Source organism: Mchenga conophoros, linkage group LG2, assembly GCF_057382185.1.
Source record: "Mchenga conophoros isolate Kocher_MC1m ecotype Shallow Benthic linkage group LG2, M_conophoros_male_GT1.1, whole genome shotgun sequence".
NCBI lineage: Eukaryota > Metazoa > Chordata > Actinopteri > Cichliformes > Cichlidae > Mchenga > Mchenga conophoros.
The window spans coordinates 1,946,825-1,968,571 of record NC_140527.1 but is presented as its reverse complement, the minus strand read 5'-3'; the positions used below and the strand labels follow the sequence as shown (position 1 = coordinate 1,968,571).

Sequence of the window (21,747 nt, the reverse complement as noted above, 5' to 3'; positions counted from 1 at the left end):
ACGGGCAGCAGCGGTCGCTTCATTAAGACCGCTGCTGCTGTTTTTCTCCTTGCCGCTGTATCAACACCAACCGCAAAAAACGCACATGGAGGATATCAGTGAGTGTCGTCAGCCCCACCTGGCTGCGACCTGTTTTTTACTGACCAACCCAGATGTCGGCCGAAGTCTCGGGGTGACCGTTTGCTCTGGCTGCCCCGGTCCTCTTGATATCCGCGCATCTGTAGCACCGTTTAAATCACGACTAAAAACCCACTTATCCAATCTTGCCTTTCCCTCTAGTTAACACTTCACTTATGATTTTATATCATGCACTTTTATGCTCATTTAATTCCTTGTTTGTTCTGTATCTGTTGCTTTCCTATGTATCAGTGACAGCTACCTGTTTGCATACCTACTTACTTTGGTCCTATTTCTATTATCCTCCTCCTATTCTGTTACTCATTAAGCACCTTGGCATACCCTTGGTTTTTAAGTGTGCTTTATAAATAATGTCAGTGCGCCCCAGGGCAGCTGTGGCTACAATGTAGCTTACCATCACCAGTGTGTGAATGACTGAATGTAGTGTAAAGAGCTTTGGGGTCCTTAGGGACTGAGTAAAGTGCTATACAAATGCAGGCCATTTATCATTATTATTATTTTTCCCGTGGGAGCAGTAAGCATGGACATAGCTTTTGTTAAACAGATTTGAACCAGTGTAATATGTCGTGATGTTGTAGGACAAGGTTGTTATTGCTGTCTTTATATATAAAATCAAACAGAGACCAGCCATCATCTTCAAATCAGTGTGTGAGCAAAACGCTTCCAGTACGCAGCTGTGGGAACTGAGCAGCTGATGCACGGAGACATTCCAGGTCACAGGAAGACCAGAGACAGTGAAGTGTCAGAGATCACGAACTCTTTCAGAGCTGTTTGATAGGTCATTCCTAAGCCTCGGGGAAACGAGGAGTCACACTCCCCATGACATAACAACAGGGATAAGCACGATGGTTTCAAGCTTCCAGCCGAATTATTATTATTTTTTATTGTAAATGGAAACCACGACGGTACATAGGAGAATGTGATCCAATCAACAGAACGGTTGTAACATGAGTTAATCAGCAGTAGTGTTCATCTCCAGACCAACTAACCTGCAGACAAAGTATTGAATGTACATATTTATTGATGCGGTGGTGTTTTTCTTCATTTAGTATAGAAATGAAGCGAGAGACAAGCCCGGTTGAACACATGAGCTAGCCCATATTCTGGCGGTTCCCATAACCTCTGCGGTGAGTGTCTTTCCAGTCATCCCAGTTTCTGGCCTTTAGCAGAGATTCGTCGTCATCGTTTTCAACCTTCTTCTCTTTTTCTTCTTCGTCCGTCTCGCTCGGATCCCCGTGATCCTCCGCAGTGGGCTTCCTGGGTACACCCTGGTCAGGCAGGACGCCGCGTTTCTTGTGCTGCTCATACCAGTCATCAACTGTCATGGTAGGAAGACTGGGATAACCGGCCCCGAACACCTTAGCCTGTGTGCAAAGTGAACACATGGATTTAAAGACATCGATCCACGTTCAAGCAAATCGGAACAAAGTGACTCAGATTTTTTAAACAATAACTGATCTGATATGAGCTTGTTAAATGAAGACATGTACCTTCAGTTTTATGTTTTTGAGTGGCGTGATGTTCAAGTACAAAGAGCAGAGTGACATTTGTTACGTTTTTGATCCCTCATCAGATTTCAAGTACAGCACTTGCTGAAAACTTCAGCTAATCAGCGTTTCCAGCTATTCAGTTGAGCTCTGTTAAAAATTGTAACCCAACCAATGTTTCATCCGCTTCCAGTGTAAATGTCAGTGTTCAGAGGCACTGAGCTCTGGGACTAGCAGCTACATTTATGACAATAATTCTTATTTTTAAGCAGACTGAAATTAAATTTCCAGTATTTGGTTGAATGTTTTCGGTTCAGTCTGCTGACACTGTGATGAGTCAGTGGATCCACATATCACAGCCGACTTCAGATAGTAACACTTTTATGCTTTTCGTGGTCGATTCCAGATTTCTGTTTTTTTTAACTGCAGCTGTAAAAAAACATAACTTTCTATAGAAAACCATGTCATTTAATCGTCTAATGCAGGGGTGGCCAACCAGTCAGAGACCAAGAGCCACTTTTTTTTTACTGTTCTCTCTCTCTCTCTCTCTCTCTCTCTCTCTCTCTCTCTCTCTCTCTCTCTCTCTCTCTCTCTCTCTCTCTCTCTCTCTCTCTCTCTCTCTCTCTCTCTCTCTCTCTCTCTCTCTCTCTCTCTCTCTCTCTCTCTCTCTCTCTCTCTCTCTCTCTCACACACACACACACACACACACACACACACACACACACACACACACACACACACACACACAGTTCAACCAAGTCCACAAACAAAAATACTTTATAATGCATGTTGTTTAGTGGGACTTCTGGCATTCCTTGCCTTGAACAATCCTCTTTAAATCTGGCTTGTATTCCGTTGTTGTCACTCGAAGCAATTCTTTCACATGTGTGTCAGTCAGAACAGATCGATGCTTTGATTTCACATGTTTTAGGGTAGAAAACAGACTCGCAGACGTATGTTGACCCAAACATTGACAGTATCTTAAGCGCAGCCCGTTTGACATTGGGGTATTTTTCCATTGGCACACTTTTCCAGAACTCAATGGTCCCTTCCCTTAAAGCAGGTTTCAATTGGTCCTCTTCACAAAGATCGATCATCTCCAACTCAGCCGCAGCTTCATCTGTGACTAGCGGGACTTTCAAACAGCCGGTCTCTGCATTAAATGGGTCGACGAGGAACGTAATCTGTGGCCTTTTCAATTGTAGATCATGGAACCGGGTCACGAAGCTTTCGTGCAAGTTTTCAATCAGCGTTGCATATCTGGCTCTTTGCTTACTCAGGGCAGCGCTGGCGACTTGCCCGCTGGCTTTTAGCAGAGTGGGAAAATGCGTTAAATCTCCCTTTTGAATATGTGTCTTGAACAGCTTCAGTTTGTTGACAAACGCAAACACACTTTGCACCAGGTCAGGCAGCATTTTTAACTTACCCTGCAGGGTCAGGTTCAGTCTGTCCAAGTGACACAGCATGTCGACCAAAAAGGCCAGATCCATAATCCACTTGAGGTCCGAGAGCTCGGGATAGTCCTTGTCCTTCTTTTCCATAAACAGTTTCACGGCATCCAAAAGCTCAAAGAAGCGAGAGAGTACCTGGCCTTTTGACAGCCACCTCACAGTGCAGTGCAGCGGCAGGTCACCTGGAAGCCCTTGGTCCAGCTCAGCGATGAGATTCTTGAATTGCCTGTGGTTAAGCGCATGTGTGCGGATATAGTTGACGATTTCCATCACAGGCTTCATGACGTTATCTAAATTCAATGATTTAGACACGAGTTGCTCCATGTGGATGATGCAGTGGAAATTCCAAAAGTCAGGAATAGTTCGGTCAGCTTTGCACAGCCCCACAAGCCTGTTCACAGATCCCATCATGGCTGGTGCTCCATCCGTGGCTATTGCAGTTCATTTCGTTATGGGCAGATTTGCTTTTTCAAATGTAGCCATCATGGTTTCTTTCACATCTTAACACACTGTTTGCTGCTACAGCTACACATGTTTCTTTTCCAAATATTTATTTATAAGTGACTTATGTATGTATGTATGTATATATATGTATATATTGTACTATTCTTAGTTAGTGTATTGTCTGTCTTGTCTTAATGTTGGTTTAAAATGGAGCACTGTAACAAAAAATAATTTCCCCCAGGGATCAATAAAGTATTCTGATTCTGATTCTGATGATTTTGATCTATGCCACGGGTTCTGTCTTTTAATGGCACAATATCCAGGAGCTCTTCTTTGATCACACAATCGTTTGACACAGACCGTGCAAATATTGCCCACTGAGGCTTGGCTTGTATATCACAACTCTCATCCAATGCGACACTAAAATACTCACATGCTTGAAGGTCAGAGTGCAACTGTGATTCAATAGCCGTGTTAATGTCCGATATTCTGTGTTCAACAGTGTGGCGGGACAGTTGGACGTCTGATACCACGCGTTTTAATTTGTCGTTTTCAGGAGACAAGATTTCAACAACGTCACTGAGGCATTTTTTAACAAACTCCCCTTCATCGTATGGCTTTTTAGCCCGTGCAATGTTCCAAGCCAGCTGATAGGATGCGAGTGTTAAGGTCTCTGACCGCTTCGTAAATTTTTGGAAAAACTGTATCTGCTTTTCTGCCTGACTTTTCAAAGTGGCCGACTCGTGCTTGCGAAGTTCAGTCCCTTTTGGAAATTCCTGGTCGATGTTAGCATGGAGTGAGCTGAAGTGGCGCTGAAGATTTGAAGCTTTGAAATGCGCTAATGACGTCTGACATATAAGGCAGAATGGCTTACCATTGCGTTCAACAAAAAAATATAAACTCTCCCACTCTGTTAAAAACGTCCTGTGTTCATCTTCATATTTTCTTTTTGCTGTGCATTTTTTTCCTGCCATTTTAAGGGCGAACTTGCTCCTACTGGGAAACTTTGCGGTATTTTCATCTCACACACATGCGCATTTGATGAAAATACCGTATTGAACTCAAGCGAAGCGAACGCGCACATTTTAAAACAACAACATAAAAAAAATCAAAACACAAACTTTGATATGAACGTAAGAGCCGCATGAAACCAGGCAAAGAGCCGCATGTGGCTCGAGAGCCGCGGGTTGGCCACCCCTGGTCTAATGCGTCATGACTCTGTGTACTGTGAGTGGCCATAAAGGAGGGTTTTTATCAGTAGGAAACACTGAAACGTTCTGCTTGTTTGTGGTGATCAGCACCACAGGAATGATAAATAACCTGTGAGACTCATTGCGACACTGAGTCGGTGTAGTACATGCACACATTTCTGTTTGATGTAATGTTCAACACTGAACTGTAACAAGTTTGTATTCAGCCTCATCTTTATAGATTGACTTCCACTGGGGAGAACAGGTTAGGTTTAAGGCCTGGACAAGTTTGAGACCTTTTTGTCCTCCGCAGTGAAAAAATGGCTCAAAAATAAAAACGGGATCATTTCAGCTCCTAATTTTACACATTCTGCACTCAGCTTTGCAGCGTCACTGAAATGCAGCCAGGTGCTGCTCATTTTGCATTTTCACTTGATCCCGTCACCGTTTAAATCCATCTCCCCGTCTCTCTGTCCACCTGGCCTGCACCACTACACCTGCTGTCTTCACAATGCCCCCCTTCCTTCTTTCACTAATGGTATGATCCCAGTCTCTGCGTGTAATTGGCTGCATGGTGTGTCCATCAAAATAAAGAGCATCCATGCCTGCATGGATCCTCAGCAGGGCTGAAGATTCAGTCCCACATACTGACAGACCTGTGACATAACTGCGCCGTGAGTTTGACACGCCTGATCCAAACAGAAGGCATAATTCAAACTTTTACAGTAAAGCTTCAGATGCTACATAAAACAGACAGATGAACTGTTATCGTAGTTTGATACCATGTTTAAATTCGGTAGCTTGCTGAATGCTGGTGGCAGCCGTCCCACCTTGTTGCTGTGATTCCTCCACAGAGCAGGCTGAGGTCTACCAGCCTGTCTCCAAGGATTTGTAACATTAGTGAAATGAAACACAGCGGCCTCGCGTATCGCGGGAGTTACGTTCTAAAAATAACCTGCGATAAGTGAAATCCGCAAAGTAGCCAACTTTATCTTTTACAATTACTATAGATGCTTTAAGGCTGTAAAGCCCTCACTACACACTTTATACTCGTTTCTCAGACAGGCAGGCTCTGAAAGTTCAAAATCAGTCCAGCATTACAGAATGAAACCAAAGGAACCCGCAGGTGACGACGTTTCATCGACACTGTTGTTTGTTGGGGAGAAAACGTACAAACATACAGTCCAGCAGTTCAGAGTCACGCTGCTAGTGATCGAAGATTTATGTAAATGTGACAAGCTGAACGTAGCCAATCAGGACGCAGGACACAATACGCCGTTTCAAAAAGAAAAAGAAATTTCACACACACAAAAAAAAAAATCTGTGAAACAGTGAGACCGCCACAGGTGAAGCGCGTTATAGCGAGGGAGCACTGCATCATATTAATAAAACTGCATGAACATAACGTTCCACAGGCCAATGAAAAATGACCATTCTGAACTCTTGGTTATTTCTTATTGCTCATCAATAATGTTGTCAGTGCAGCAATGAAACATGAACAGGGGGCAGATGGACTGAGACGTGTCACAGTGGATTACAGTCACATGGAGTCGGGAACTGATAAGAATTCAGTGATCCCATTATCAGTATTACTTATTGATTCTCACGGCGTTCTCACGAACACCATCACTAAGCAGCATATCAAAGACATTTGTGCCAATTCATTACATGTTGTGAGGTCAAATGTTTGTGCATGTTGGAGCTTTGCTTTGATCCGTGTTGGGTCATTACTGGGAAAAAGAACCGTATCACGCTGACACTGTTACAACAGTATGAGACATGGACTGGCCTCCCCAGACCCTGAACATCACTGAAGCTGTGTGACGCATCATCCTCACAGATGACTAACGAGCAGACCACTTTAGCAAATTACAATAAAGGCTGATTAAGAGAGTCCAGGCTGCACGTGCAACCTTGTGACTGCATGCACCTTAATCAGTTGTACAACAACAAACCAGCTCACCTGCACAGCATCCTTGGTGAGGATGAAGGGTTTCATGGGGGGCCTGGGTGGGTGAGTGGGTTGCTTGGGAGCATTCTCCTTAAACATATCCATCTTTTTGAGTATCTCCACCTCTTGGTCAATGCTCTCTATGTCCTCCAAACACACAGCGACCCATCTTCGGACATTCAGGAGGTAAAAATCTCTGGTGACTTCATCATCAGCTTGTCCGCTCTCCACAGCTCTCCGAACATCAGACAGTTTGGCCTCAAGCTCCTTCTTCTGACGGTACCGCTCAATTTTAGCTTGTCTCTGTGCTGCCATAGCAACCAGGTTGGTCGGGCCGGGGAAAGACTGAAACAAAAAGCACACGTCACCGATTCATTATTGACACATCCTCCAAATCACACACAGGTGAACTCTGTTATTTAGAAGCTTTCATGTAAACAACTAAAGAAAGCATCACTTTCTGGTTGTGTGACTTAAATCTGTGGAGCTTGGTGACATGTTCCCATCGGACACTTTTCTGTGACTGACTTATGTGACATAAATAAGCCCAGACTTACAGCCTTCATTAACAGTGCAGTTAACAGAAAGAACCTGTTGTTATATGAACACTGCAGCTTGTTCAAAGTAAAGGTGTTCAATGTGCTGTGTTAGTTCATTCAGAAACAAAGGCACAGGTGATTAGGGATGTACCAGTGATTTAGATCAAAGACCAACAACACAGTTTATGGCTGATCCAATCAGTTCAATTGTTGTTTACTTCACAACTCATTGGTCGCTAACATGAAGTGAACAGCAGCTCGAGGATTTCACTCCAACAGCTTTTCTTTAATGTCAATTTTGTAGACAAACTAAAAACAAAGAAACATTTCTCCTCTCTCACCATAGTGTTCAGTGTGGCTTGAAATGCAAATAGAACTTGTAAACGTCAAAAATGTGTGAAAATATAAATATATTTACAGAACAATCTGGTCCGTCTGGTTTCCACCTGGAGACACACTACAGGTCAAAAGTTTGAAAACACCACAATTTTGCAGTTTTCTATTGAGAATGATGCAGTTTGATGTCTCATTGCACTCTGAAATTAAACCATGGTACAAATAAGCACCTGGAGTTAAAAAAAGCAATCATGGAATCAGTTTATAGACCAAAATATATCCTAAACCTCTGACTCTTCAAAGTAGCCACCTGACCCAGTGTTCAGCTGGAGTACCCGGAGAGAACCCACACAAACCAGGGGAGAACATGCAAACTCCACACAGAGAGGAGAGAACTCCTCAGAAGAAAACTGGCTTTGGTTGGCACAATCATAGACTGAAGCACACTTTGTCCTGTGGAGATCAGTCCTCTGAAAGCTACCAATGAAGGATGTTCCCGGATTCACACAAAGTAACGACGCATAAAAATCACTGAAACTTAATCACTGATATACAATCAGCTGCAGTGGTGCTTAAATTAAACGAGGCTGTAATTATTTGATTAAAAATGCTTTTGCATTTCGAAATTGGGATGATGTGATCTAACTGATACACTGAGCGGGACTTTTTTCTAAACCCACTCCGGTGGGTCATTATGCAAATGTAAGGTTGAAACCTGCAGTCAGCTGAGACTGAAGACGTCACCTGGATGATGACGAAACGTTTCTCCCACTGAAAACGTCCAGATGAACAGAATCCCAGCACAAAAATAATAAACGCTTAATAATCAATTATTTATCCCAGAGTGTACTTTCAATTCTACACGAAAACCCACTGAGGATACAGGAAACGCTCATGACAAGAACGGATGTTAGTGAGAAACAAACCCACCCATCTGCTGCTGACCAGTTCTGACCACGACCAAGCTGAGTGGGTAGTGTTTATGAACACAGCCGGAGGGTTAGCTCATTTGCTATTTACTTGCTCTTAGTTAGGTACTTACATTAGCTTTAGCGTTTCCATCTTCTGACCCTCCGTCAGGCCGTGCTTTTTCACCCGTGGAGTCTGGCAGTTTAAACGGTGACACCTTATACTCGTCACATCTCCTTAAAAAATCCATAAAGTAAGCGCGGGCCGTCTGGACTATTTCCAACCGTTTGTCCCGGGTGGTCTGCTTCATGGTCAGAGCTCCTAACAAAGCGGGCAGCAGCAGGTACTTCAGGTCTGCCGTGGCGATCTCCTCGAGCTCTTCGTTGCGACTAAACAAGTCGAGCTGAGCGACCATCCGGGAGGCTTCCTCTAACATTTGAACCCCGCGCTTAACTTTCACCTGAATACTGTTTGAGCCAAGAGGCTCGTTTGTGCTGTCGACCTCCTCGAATATTTTCCAACCACGATCTAACAACTCTGATAATTTAAGCGGTTCTGCGTCCACATTTAATGGCTGTCTAACACTGTTGCTGTTCTCCGATTCCGCCATCTTGCAATATTTTCCGGGTTCGTTCTTCTTCTTCTGTTTTTAGTGTAGTTCAGTATTACCGCCTCCTGCAGGCAAACGTTAAAATAACACGTAAGACTTACGAAATAAAAATATACTACAGTCTCTCTATAGTCGCTCATAATCTGACCCGAAGGGTGAAAAAAGCTTTTATAAAATAATATTAACTCCATAATATTAATTAATTATTGTTTTTTGTATTTTGTCTGTCCTGTTCAGCACTGTAGCAATTACTGTGTAAAGGCCAAGAAACAAGATTTATTTCCCCAACTGGACCTTTTGTTATACTTTGTCCACTTAACTGTCATAGCTGATTAGATTTTTATTAAGACTTTTTATTATTTATTTTAACTAAAAATTACAGAACTGGAAATGGTAAATAATAAATGTTAAATGTTACTGAGCAGCATACAGTACTAATAATGTATGATATGGTTAGAGGGAGCAGCCAACCGAGATAGTGTTCATAAGGTTTCTCTGTGTAGGCGCCTTATTGATATAACTATGAAAATATTAAAGTGTCACACTGACATCTGTTTTCTGAAGCGATATGTGGAATTATACAGTAAAAATACCAGAAATCATGTGTTACGTTTGACTGCAGCAGAAATGTGCCTCTTAATCCATGTCTGAGAAACTAAACCAGTAACACTTTCAGACTGACTCAGGTAGTTTCAGTAAAGTCTGATGACCACACAAACACACACACACACACACACACACACACACACACACACACACGCACACACACGCACACACACACACAAAGTGTCTATGACACACACTGATCCTCAGTTACGACACTTTAATATCAGCAACAGTCAGCTCTGATCAAATATTCCCTCTTTGTTGAACTTGATAACACACATTTAAAACACCACACACAAAATGCAACCTTCTCCCAGTCCTCATGTACACACACATGAAGACACATGCGTCCCATCATGCTCTGCAGATAAGGCCCATTTGGAAAGAAGTATGAACAGTTAGCTTGACAACAAAGTACAAACATATTTTCATCAATCTGACATTTTCCATTTAAAAACAAAAGGGCCGTGATCACAATAATAAGACACCAATGATTACTGATTATGGGATTTTACTGAGCCATGTAATGAAAGTAACTTTTGTTTCTACAGATCATATTTTACATGTGAGGGCCGTGATGCCGACAACAGGTTTAGTTTGTTAACCCCAAACACAGGAAGCGTTTCTGTTCCAGAAACAGAGCTAACTTTAACAGTTACTCCGGCAAATAAATCAAATATCACATTTAAATTTAAATGTGGGTTTAAAATCAAAACTATGCTCTCTGTTGACTGTTTGCCTAACTGCAACACAAGTGTACAAACTCAGTAAAAACCAAGCAGAGTATTACTAAAGGAGGGAAGCATTTGTACATAAAAAAGAAACGTGTAAGTGCACCAACAGATCCATATATGTCTCAACTGATGTTTGAACAAAACCTTTTTAGTACAAATAGCACACAGAGTACTGCTGCTGGATCCTAAGAGTCACAGCAACAACAGACTAATGTCTGCTGAGGTCTCAGCAACAAGAACTAAACAGTCCTGACTCATGTCTGCACTTTAAGACAAAAACACAGTCTGCAGGTTAGAAATGAATCACAAATCAAACAATTTGGCCCAAGTTCAGACCAAGAAGACACCTTTTGGTACACGACTGTTCATGTTGCACAGCAGCGATCAGAGCTCTGTTGTTGTAAAGGAACCACTTGTGATATTGTAAAAGGCACCGTATGTATATGATGTACTGACTTTATTAAACAGATCAGAGGACAATCATGGCTTGGCAAACAGTTTTTCATCAAAGATGCTGTGGACAGCACCCTGCAGCACGTCTGTCCTCCGACTTATACTTGCTCTGACTCTGGAGGAGCTGATCAGCACTAACTCATCAGGAAGCTGCAACAGAGACGAGACAACTTTCAGTCCATACGACACAAAGCACCATCTGAGCCGGTCGCAGTCGATTAAACAGGAGAATCCAACATTAACATGTTCACACCTGTATGGATATCCATGGTACTTGGCTCTGAAGATCGACAGCAACCAACTGAAGAACAGCATAACTAGACCGATACCTGCAACACACATAACTGACACGCAGGGTTCTGCGATTATACCTCCTTATGCATGATGCAGACAAGTAAAGAAACTCAGGGACGATGATTTACTGACTGGTTTAGAGAAGGTTGGGTTAGACAAAGTTATTATCTGGAAACTGTGGAGTGTTTGTGTTTTCTATATTCGTACACAGATGCTCTGAGGTCAGAAGAACTTGGATCATACACAGGAATGCACGTACAACTGAGATGTTCTTGTTGCTCTCTGTTGGAAAATGATCTTAGACAACCCGAAGACACAATCTGTGTGTGTGTGTGTGTGTGTGTACACGTACTCTTTCTCTTTCCAATATCCATGTCTGAAGTAGCAGCTTCACACAGTAGAACTATTCCCATGGTAACAGCCGCATCTGACAGCTGGGTCAAGGGTTGAACGAGTTCATAGCATCCATCTACTCACAGCCAAGCTTTTACCTTATTACCACCATTCACCCCAGAAATAAACACAGACAAGGCTACGAGAACCAAGACTCTGCCAGGAAATGGAGCAGGAACAAAGGCCTGAGCCACTGGGACAGGGCCCAGCTGTTCTCTGTGTACCTCCAGGGGAAAAATGTAATCAATTTAAAAAATATACTCAGATATGAATCACCACTAACATTTAATGGAATCATTGTGCTGCATCTTGGCTTCCTGCAGCTGACACAGCACTGCTGCACACAGAGCTCATCCCTGAAAAAGCTTCTGCACACAGTGGCCCAAAACGACCAAGTGAAGAAAGTCTGCTGGAAATTCTTGCAAATTTATGCAAAATTAAAAACCCAAAACTATCACATGTACAAAAATATTTATTTGGCATGAAAGTCGAAGTTAAGCAGCGTGTCCTGTTTCTGCTGCTTTACTATGTGACTGAGGCCCAGCTGTGGTAAAGGCACACACTCTGACATGCACCAAGTCCAAGCAGTGGTCTGTAGACAGTAGTGAGGCTTAGCTCTGGGTGAGTGTACAGAAACATTTCTACAGCACTGAAGGTCTTAATGAGCGACGTTTTCTCCATCATCAGTAAATGGAAGAACCTGGAACCACAAGGACTCTTCCTACAGCTGGCTGCCCGGCCAAGCTGACTGATCGGGACAGAAGGGTCTTAGTAGCGACACCCCTGGGTGAAAGGCACAGGACAACCTGTCAGGAGTTGGACCAAAGCCACCAGAAAGACTCTCAGACCAGGAACATAGTTCTCTGATTAAACAGAGCCTGAAGTCCTGGCCTGAATCCCAAAGGTCATGTCTGGAGGAAAACGGGCACCGCCTGGACGGTGCCATCCCTACAATGGAGCCTGGTGGTGGCAGCATCACAGTGTGGGGATAAACTTTAGCAACAGAAACTGGGAGACAGTCAGGGTCGAGGAAAGATGCATCTACAGACACGATGATGATAGCCAACTCCAGAGAGCTCTGGACCTCCGACTGGGGTAGGCTGAGCTTCCAATAGGACAAGGAGTGGGTTCAGGACCACTCTGTAAAATACTCTCGAGCAGCAGAGCAGGAGCCCAGATCTGAACGTGGCTGAATCCCTCCAGACAGATTTGAAAATGGCTGTAAACCAACACTTTTAATAAAATCGAATGGTGCTTGAGAAGAAAGAGCTGCTAGCAAAATTTCACTTTTTCCTGTGTGTAAACGTTTGAGGCAAAAAGTGTCTGTATTGGATTTTGGAATAACACAGGTGGTGTTTACAGTTTGATGTGCTAATTCAGAATAATGTCGCACATCAAACTGAGAAACATGAGAAAGCTACAAAGGTGCTTCGTGTCACAGCTACACTGTGGGCCGTGAAGTTATTTCAACAGTGGAGACAGGTGTGCTGATCACAGCCTGTGATTCTGTCAAACATGCATAAGTTAGACAACTAAGAGACATGGCTGAAATCCCCTGTGTCCCACCAAAGGGAGGCCCCGGGGCAGACCCAGGACATGCCCGAGATCTGGCCTGGGAACACCTCAGTGTGGCCCTGGAGAAGCTGCAGGAGGTGGCTGTGAGAGGGAGGTCTTGGACTGACAGCTTAGGCTGCCGCCTGCGTGACCCGGCCCCGCACAAGTGGCAGAAAACAGAATTTTTAAAAAATGGCCCAATATGTTAAAAAGGAGATCATGTGTTTGGTGCAGAGGGAAGCCGTTGTTATCCATGGAAGGTTGTTGAGCTGACAGAGTGTGTGTGTTTAGTGGACACGGCCACACAAGTGTTCATCTGCAGAAAGCTGAAGGATACTGAAGAGGAGGACGATGTGCGTCTCTGCCACGAACTGTGCCTGACTGCTGCCGTGGATGTAACTCTGAAAACACACAGTCACATCTTAGACTGGTCAAAAGATTACATGCAGTAAATGTGGCCATGAGTGTCAGGGTGACCAGCGCACACCTTTATTAACCCATCACTGCATGCTCTCTAACAAATATGAGTTTATTTGGGATTTTCTCCACACAGGATCACAACTTTTAATCTTTTAAGACGGATTCGTTTCTCGTTAGTGATCATTATTCACTACAACTTTATACTTCCTTTATTTATTTCTACTGACTAGTCTATATGTGTGAGGCCATGTGTGGAATAAAGAAAATCCAAAATAAATTCAGCGCGAGTCATTAAAGACGTGTCGTCCAATCATTCAGCACGGTAACCTGCATGACATTCATGGTCATGATGATGTCATCTCCTGACCACTTCAGTCAGCTCACAGCGACACACGTCAGTTAAGTGCGTTGTTAAATAGTTGTAGTAACTCTGTTGGAGCCAACATGTTATATTAGTGACATGAGTGAAGTGTATGTGTGTCTTACAACTTGTCCTGTGCTGGGGTTTTTGTGAGCATAAGGTGGTCCTCTGATGTGGTTCCACATCTGGCCTGAGGTCATGATCAGGACAAAGCACTGAAACACAAATAAGATGCGTAAAACACAAAGACGTAGGAGCTGTTGGGTGTTTTACGTGAACAAAAACATCTCATTTGACTGTAAGAGGTTCACTTGTTCACACATTTTATCACAAAAAAAACAAAAAGGAAACAGCTCTCCGGTTGTTTCCACCGTCTCCAGATTATTCCAGGCAAGTGTTTCCAAAATCTATGGAGAAAGAGTTTGTTTTATGATCATTATATATCAAACGTACAGAATTAAACTGACAGTTGGTCCTTCCCAGCTCATCCGATGTACTGCACCAGTTACACTGAATCACATGCATGTATAGTACTGTGCAAAAGTCTTGAGCGCCGCCATTTCTTTATCTTTTGCTAACAAAACCAGAATATTGAATATTGAAATGGAATTGTAAACACAAAGTCATGCAGTATATAGTACAGTTACATATTCTAACGAGTCTGAAAGCCAATATTTGGTATGACCACCTTTACTTTTAAACACAGTGCGATCTCTTTGTGCGATCTCTTTGTGCGATCTCTTTGTGCGATCTCTTTTTGTGATCTCTTTGAGCGATCTCTTTTTGTGATCTCTTTGAGCGATCTCTTTGAGCGATCTCTTTGAGCGATCTCTTTGAGCGATCTCTTTTTGTGATCTCTTTGAGCGATCTCTTTGTGCGATCTCTTTGAGCGATCTCTTTGAGCGATCTCTTTTTGTGATCTCTTTGAGCGATCTCTTTGTGTGATCTCTTTGAGCGATCTCTTTGTGTGATCTCTTTGAGCGATCTCTTTTTGTGATCTCTTTTTGTGATCTCTTTGAGCGATCTCTTTGAGCGATCTCTTTGAGCGATCTCTTTGAGCGATCTCTTTGTGCGATCTCTTTGAGCGATCTCTTTGTGCGATCTCTTTGTGCGATCTCTTTGAGCGATCTCTTTTTGTGATCTCTTTGAGCGATCTCTTTGAGTGATCTCTTTGAGTGATCTCTTTGAGCGATCTCTTTTTGTGATCTCTTTGTGCGATCTCTTTGAGCGATCTCTTTGAGCGATCTCTTTGAGCGATCTCTTTGAGCGATCTCTTTGTGCGATCTCTTTGTGCGATCTCTTTGAGCGATCTCTTTTTGTGATCTCTTTGTGCGATCTCTTTGAGCGATCTCTTTGAGCGATCTCTTTGTGCGATCTCTTTGAGCGATCTCTTTGAGCGATCTCTTTTTGTGATCTCTTTGTGCGATCTCTTTGAGCGATCTCTTTGAGCGATCTCTTTGAGCGATCTCTTTGTGCGATCTCTTTGTGCGATCTCTTTGAGCGATCTCTTTTTGTGATCTCTTTTTGTGATCTCTTTGAGCGATCTCTTTGAGCGATCTCTTTGAGCGATCTCTTTGAGCGATCTCTTTTTGTGATCTCTTTGTGCGATCTCTTTGAGCGATCTCTTTGAGCGATCTCTTTGAGCGATCTCTTTGTGCGATCTCTTTTTGCGATCTCTTTGAGCGATCTCTTTGAGCGATCTCTTTGAGCGATCTCTTTGTGCGATCTCTTTTTGTGATCTCTTTGAGCGATCTCTTTTTGTGATCTCTTTGAGCGATCTCTTTGAGCGATCTCTTTGTGCGATCTCTTTGTGCGATCTCTTTGTGCGATCTCTTTGTGCGATCTCTTTGAGCGATCTCTTTTTGTGATCTCTTTGTGCGATCTCTTTGAGCGATCTCTTTGAGCGATCTCTTTGTGCGATCTCTTTGAGCGATCTCTTTGAGCGATCTCTTTGAGTGATCTTCAGGACACATCAAGCCCTTCTTCGCACATTAGCTGCATTTTGTTCAGTTCTCTGTCATGAAAATCATCTGTCACAATTTTAATGATACCCAGTGCCTGGAAATTATTTTGCCCTTTTTATTGAAAAACTAGAGACTGTGTTTGCTTAATGTCAGACTTTTTACTCACATGCTGCTCCTAAATACGTTTGTATTACAGGTCTGTGTTTAGTCACACGTGTCAGTGAAGCACACTGTGTTAAACAACTGCTTGAATTACTCGAATGGTTGAAGCTCCGTCTCTTTCTTTAACATTTCTAGGCTCTTTAGATTGTTGTGACTTGCATGTTTGTATTTCTTGTTGGACCTGAAACACTACATGTATAAACCTGCACCGTGGAGGCCTGGAGGGTCGAGTTTGTGCTGTCGCTGGCTGCAACAGTGAGTTTTATGTTAAAACTCACGGTCCATGTTCACACTGCAGAGGCACACAATCAGCTGTCAGAGCAGAACACGACATGCAACCAACACTACTGAATGAAATCACAGTCTCTCTTTTCCCACCTAAAACTAAGCAGTTCACAGTTACAGGCACCACATGCACATCCCTCCACAAACAGGTTTCTTATTGAAACACAGTCATGTCCTCCCCACATCAACCTGTTTACCCTGCACACGTGCTGATTGGATTCCTGTTCGTGCGTCACTAAGAAACACGTTTGTGACTTGACTGGCATGTAGAGCGTCTGCATGTGATTGGGAAGAGAACGATGATTTTATTGGATAAAATAGTGCTGATCGCTCCGCTCGGGGCGCCCGGACAGACAAGGAAAAATCTGTTTCTGACTCCGGCTTCTTGTTGCAGTGTCACCCAACTCAAACAGGCTCTCCTTCACACCAAAAGGAAGCGGTGTCATGTGATTGTGGTGGGGCAAAATTCCTCCACCCACTGTAAAATACAATGACAGCTTGGCCACTGTATTTAACACGTCACCTTCCACAAACCGGTGCCTGCTCCTATGTCATTGTAATGAATGTATACTTTTACAATATTATTTTGTTCTACGAAATTAGAAAAAGATGCTGACATATCCAAGCGTTTGGCTAATAGCTCTTTGGGAGTCATCTTTTGGGGGAAATGTATTATTGCAACAGGCTGGTAGCAGCAAAGTGCCGGGATTATTGGATCATTCGTCTGTGTAGACACAACAAAGGTTAATCTTTTGAGCTAGATGCCTTTTTTTTTATACATAAGCCAGTGTTAAGTCCTCTGAAAACTGTCAGGTACAAGTACTGAACCAAAAACGATTGAAAAAGCAGCCAGTGTCTAAAGAAACCCTGAAACAAAAGACAGCTCGGAGAACTGAAAGTCTGGCTTTATGGAAGCAAAACAAAGTCAAGACTTCTGCACACTAATGTAGAATACAGTTCTTACAGTAACTGGAGGAAAGCGCCCACAGGAGAGCTACACCTGCTACAGCAGATCTACTTTGTTTCTGTCTCGTTTGTGGTGTGACTTGTATTGAGCCACAGATAATGTGCACACCCATGTATACCATCACATTTCACAACACTATAAGGCTATCTGACGTGCGTTTGGACATGGTGTGGAGATGGACGACAGAAGATTTTGATCTTTTTTTTCTGAACTTGGATCACCAGAGAAAAAGCAAATAAGCATTTCAGCATGTGTGTGTATATGATGGTAGTTTTTACCAGTGCGGAGAAGGCCCAGACATTTGTGTTGAAGAGAAACTCTAAATTGTGTCTTCGTAGATATGCAAGTCCACCAATCACAGCCAGAAGGAATCCCAGCAGGAGAGGCCCTGCATAGTTGGGAGGACGAATGACACGGATCTGAAACACACAAACATGAGAGTAGACTCCAGAGGCTCTCACCATGCCCGTGTTTGAATGTGTTTGTTTGCCTTAATTAGAAGTCTGAATTCATTTTATTGCAAACATCTTCACTGATCTCATTGAAACGTTTGACACTTACTTGTACATCAGTTCTGTCTGCCACCCATCTAGCCAGCTGCTCAGCCGCGAAGCCTCGGACCTGGAGCTCATACGTATCAGGCCTTCGAGGTTTTCCTTTGGATGGGAAATGGAGGAATGTTGGGGCAGAATTCATATTCAGCTGAAAATACAGAGAGAATCAGAAGATTAGATACGTGTAGTGATGGGATTTAACAAGTTAGACTCCTTTTGGATGTCTGATTAAATGTAATCAAATATGTTCTAATATTTATCATCTTTTACTACAGACAAAGGTACAGGGCGAACATGCAAACACAACAGGGAAACAGCCCAGGGGTTGAACACTGCACACATTTTTAGGTCAACTAAATTTGTTTAAACAAATGTATTGTACAAAACGAAAGTGTGATAATATTAAAATAACTGAAGCAGTCTGCGATCTAACCACTCATTTTATTCATGATTTTATGAAGAAAAAACATGTTTTCATTAAACCAAATGAGTGCCAGCATTAAATTATTATAAAATTACAAAGTTTCTCTGAGATTGCTTCATTATATATACACAAGTTGGCCTGACTGAGATGTTTTTAAATGCATGAAAACAGAATAAAATGTCTCACCATCTGAAACACATCTGATCCTTCATCAAAGTCGACTGACGCAAAAAAGACTTTATTGGTAAAGGCAGAAGAAAAACGCCAGGAGTTAGCCAGCACCTGGAACTCCTCATCAGCTTGCCTGAAAAGGAAACATGTTTTAAAGTCACAAATGCAAGCTGGAATAAAAGCAGTGCATGTTCTTCCTGTTGCTACTTGTTACCTGCACACTCCACATTGTCTCTGCGGCTGCAGTGCTGTAAACATGATGACCACTGAGTAGTTTCTAGGGGGAGCCTTGACAAAACGACGAAACTTATCTCCATTCATTTTGATGACTGATCGTTTGGAGGCCCACTCCATCATCTGCGTCACCTTCTCTGACAGCAGAGTCTACACACACACAAAGACACCAACACAACTGCTAAAGCTCCAGTAGCAAAAACAAACGTCTTTCTATTGTCTATGCATTTTATTTTCGTTCAGTTAAACGCGCCATTTAGGCGTTAGAATAAAGGTAATTAATGTTTAATTCATTTCCGGTTTAATAACGCCCAGTCAAGTTTACAACCAGTAGTTGGGTTAGTCGGAGCTAACAACTGTGATCAAACTAATGCTGTCTGATGAAATTAGCATGTTATTTAAGCTACTGCTGTAACTGCTAAAACTACTTTAGATAATGAGTAACTGAGCTCTTTCTAGCAGCTGTTAGCTTAAGCTAGCTACCAAGAATGATGCGGAAACAGACGACGTGCAACTTTGACGAAGTTGGAAAAACTCCCTCCAAAGTTTAACAACTTCCTTGGCTACACACCACTGAAGACATCACCTCTTTCTTCTTCTGCGCCTCCGCGGGTTCATAGAAGAAGACCGCGAGAAGAAGCAGCGAAGTCAAAACTTTTCCTAACATTCTGCTGCACTATCCACACTACTACCAAACACACGCGCGCGCGCTCGCGAACACGCGATAATATCCTGTCAGCTTTCCATTGGTCACATCTCAGCCAATCACACAGAGAGCAGTCCTTCCTTCTGGTTTCTCTCTTCTTCGTTTCAAAAACCGATTTGAAACAAGCTGCTCATTGCCGCCACCTACAGCTGTGCTGCAGAGCCAGGTACCTGGAGTAAGGATACCTCAAAACAGCATTCCTACGTACGAATTTCTCCGTACTTCTGATGTAATCCACTGACGAGTTTAGTGTGCTGTGACCTAATCAATAATAGTGAATAGGAAATATTCTGCAAACGTTCGCTAGCTAGCCGACTTTGTAGACGTGACGCAATGCGTGTACAAAAGTTAGGATACGGTTGCCTTTGGTAAAGACTGCAGTTCGTGGGACAATCCACAACCTTCCCCACAACTTCAGTTTCACCGCTCGGCTTAACTCTATCACCGGTGCGGATACTCACGACACCGCGTCCCGTTTTCCTGTCACCGCCACAGTTTTCGGCAGCGGTACCAACTGTCGCAGCTCCCGGAAAGTTAAGCCTATTTTTTTTTTTTTTTTAATATTAAACTTTATTAAGAAACAGTATACAGAACATGTATACAATCAGAACAAAATTAACATATGCCAGGGGGTGTAATACAAAGAATTACAAACATTCAAATAATTTGTAATTACTACAAATAGTAATAGTTTTCATAGCCTTTTTGTTAAGTCATCCACTAATCAATTTTATGTAACATAAAACATCATTATAGTAATGTTTAAAATTAGGTTTTTTGTTACTGTATTTGCATTTGTGAAAATAAAATTTAGCTAAGATAACTAACAAGTTTATTATAAAGTAAACATCTTCTTTTTTTTGCCTTTGAAAGAAACAAAATACAAGATTTTCCCATTTCACAGTAAAGTCTTTATAGAGATGTCCAGCAATGAATCTACTGAAGTCTTTCCAAAATGTTCTAGCGTATGAACAGATCCAGAGGTGCTGCACAGTCTCAGGATGGCTTCCACAAAATCCACAGCTCACATTTATGTCCCTTTTGAACTTTGTCATGTAATGATTAGCAGGATAAAATTTATGCAGTATTTTAAATGGGACTTCCTTCACTTTATTCGTTACCAGATACTTGTTAGGAATTGTCCATACTCTTTTCCAGTTAATGTCACTGACAAAGAAATTCCAATAAGAGACCACATGTGGGATAGTTAGAGATTCTGTCTGGAACAAAGCACGAATATTCTTATTACTTTTACTGTGGTTTGTTAGACAGATTCTTCCTATGTGTGAATCTAAAGGGTTGGGGAGAGAAACAGATGATATGCAAGGTTGAATACCTTTAAAAAGCATTATAATACCCGTAGGTATTGCATCAAATAATATGGCATATTCTTTGGGCGTGGCTGGAAATTTATAGGTGTTTAAGAATTCTGAGTAGGACATGAGCTGCCCATTAGGATTAAACAGCTGATTCACTAAAACAATCCGTTTCTCAACCCACCTAGAAAAAAATAATGATTTATTTTTATACACTATGTTCCTATTATTCCAAATTGAATACGTATGGGGTGTAAAGTTGTGTTTATATATAAGGGACCAAGCTAATAGAAGTTGTTTGTGAAACATCGAGAGCTTTTCTGGAAGCTTATCTATATTATAATCACAACCTAAGATAAAACTTAGACCACCAAACTTAGAGAAAATGTAGTGAGGAATAAAATTCCAAATGGATACCGGATTTTTAAGAAAATGTTTAGCCCAATTAATCTTAAATGTATTGTTTAGAGTAGTAAAATCCACCGTGTTCATAGTCATTCATCAATACACTTTTTCTGATGTAATGTGTCCGGTTTTTCCAGAGCAAGTTGAAGAGCATTCGGTCGATATCCTTACAAGTTTTGCCGTCCACATGCAGAGAAATTGCTGCATAAGTCAGTCGAGACAGACCTTCTGCTTTTGAGAGCAATACCCTTCCTCTTAAACTTAAATCTCTCTGCAACCATTGATTTAATTTGGTTTGAGATTTTTTAATAATTGGGGGAAAATTTAGTAAAATTCTGTCTTTTGGATCTTTGCAGATAATCAGACCTAAATATGTTGCTTCATTTTTAACTGTTATATTACAAATACTCTGAACATTACACTCTTTGACAGGTAATAACTGACATTTATTTAAGTTTAGGACCGATCCAGACCCTTTTGAGAAATCCTCTATTACACATAAAGCAATTGGCACTTGGCTGGCAAGTTAAGCCTAACAACATGATTATTAGAGGTTCATGCGTCATAAACTATAGTGTCACACAACTCTGAGTATTATGCAAACAATTTTCAGCATTTAACCAATTATTTTCTCGTTTTATTTTTGTGTTTTATTGCGGCAGCAGTAAAGATGTCTGTTACCTACACTC

The 21,747-nt window shown here is 42.1% G+C and overlaps 2 protein-coding genes across 3 annotated transcripts; both read right to left on the bottom strand.

Moving 5' to 3' along the window:
* Positions 1-1,141: 1,141 nt before the first annotated feature.
* Positions 1,142-9,083, bottom strand: igbp1 (immunoglobulin (CD79A) binding protein 1). The gene is made up of 3 exons (XM_085282593.1): positions 8,579-9,083; positions 6,674-7,006; positions 1,142-1,502 (listed from the first exon to the last, which is right to left on the bottom strand). The coding sequence occupies exons 1-3, from the start codon at positions 9,053-9,055 to the stop codon at positions 1,230-1,232; spliced, it is 1,083 nt and encodes a 360-aa protein (XP_085138719.1). The 5' UTR covers positions 9,056-9,083; the 3' UTR covers positions 1,142-1,229.
* A 780-nt stretch (positions 9,084-9,863) lies between these two features.
* Positions 9,864-19,787, bottom strand: LOC146581436 (dolichyl-diphosphooligosaccharide--protein glycosyltransferase subunit MAGT1-like). 2 transcript variants are annotated; one of them, XM_085282572.1, is made up of 10 exons: positions 19,203-19,787; positions 18,612-18,781; positions 18,413-18,530; positions 17,810-17,950; positions 17,527-17,667; positions 13,996-14,085; positions 13,427-13,490; positions 11,495-11,569; positions 11,102-11,192; positions 9,864-10,998 (listed from the first exon to the last, which is right to left on the bottom strand). In XM_085282572.1, exons 1-10 carry the CDS (start codon positions 19,296-19,298, stop codon positions 10,983-10,985), a joined length of 1,002 nt encoding a protein of 333 aa, XP_085138698.1. In that variant the 5' UTR covers positions 19,299-19,787; the 3' UTR covers positions 9,864-10,982. The 2 variants fall into 2 exon arrangements, with proteins under 2 accessions (XP_085138698.1, XP_085138707.1); XM_085282581.1 differs by having other exon boundaries at positions 19,218-19,780.
* Between the last annotated feature and the right edge of the window lie 1,960 nt (positions 19,788-21,747).

Excerpts from the sequence above, each read along its gene's own strand:
- LOC146581436 (XM_085282572.1), bottom strand. The coding sequence starts at position 19,298 with ATGTTAGGAAAAGTTTTGACTTCGCTGCTTCTTCTCGCGGTCTTCTTC. Across the intron at positions 18,531-18,611 it reads AGACAATGTGGAGTGTGCAG|GCAAGCTGATGAGGAGTTCC; the intron begins GTAACAAGTAGC and ends TTTCCTTTTCAG. Across the intron at positions 13,491-13,995 it reads ACCCCAGCACAGGACAAGTT|AGTTACATCCACGGCAGCAG; the intron begins GTAAGACACACA and ends GTGTGTTTTCAG.
- igbp1 (XM_085282593.1), bottom strand. The coding sequence starts at position 9,055 with ATGGCGGAATCGGAGAACAGCAACAGTGTTAGACAGCCATTAAATGTG. Across the intron at positions 7,007-8,578 it reads ATGGAAACGCTAAAGCTAAT|TCTTTCCCCGGCCCGACCAA; the intron begins GTAAGTACCTAA and ends TTTTTGTTTCAG. Across the intron at positions 1,503-6,673 it reads TCACCAAGGATGCTGTGCAG|GCTAAGGTGTTCGGGGCCGG; the intron begins GTGAGCTGGTTT and ends CTTTGCACACAG.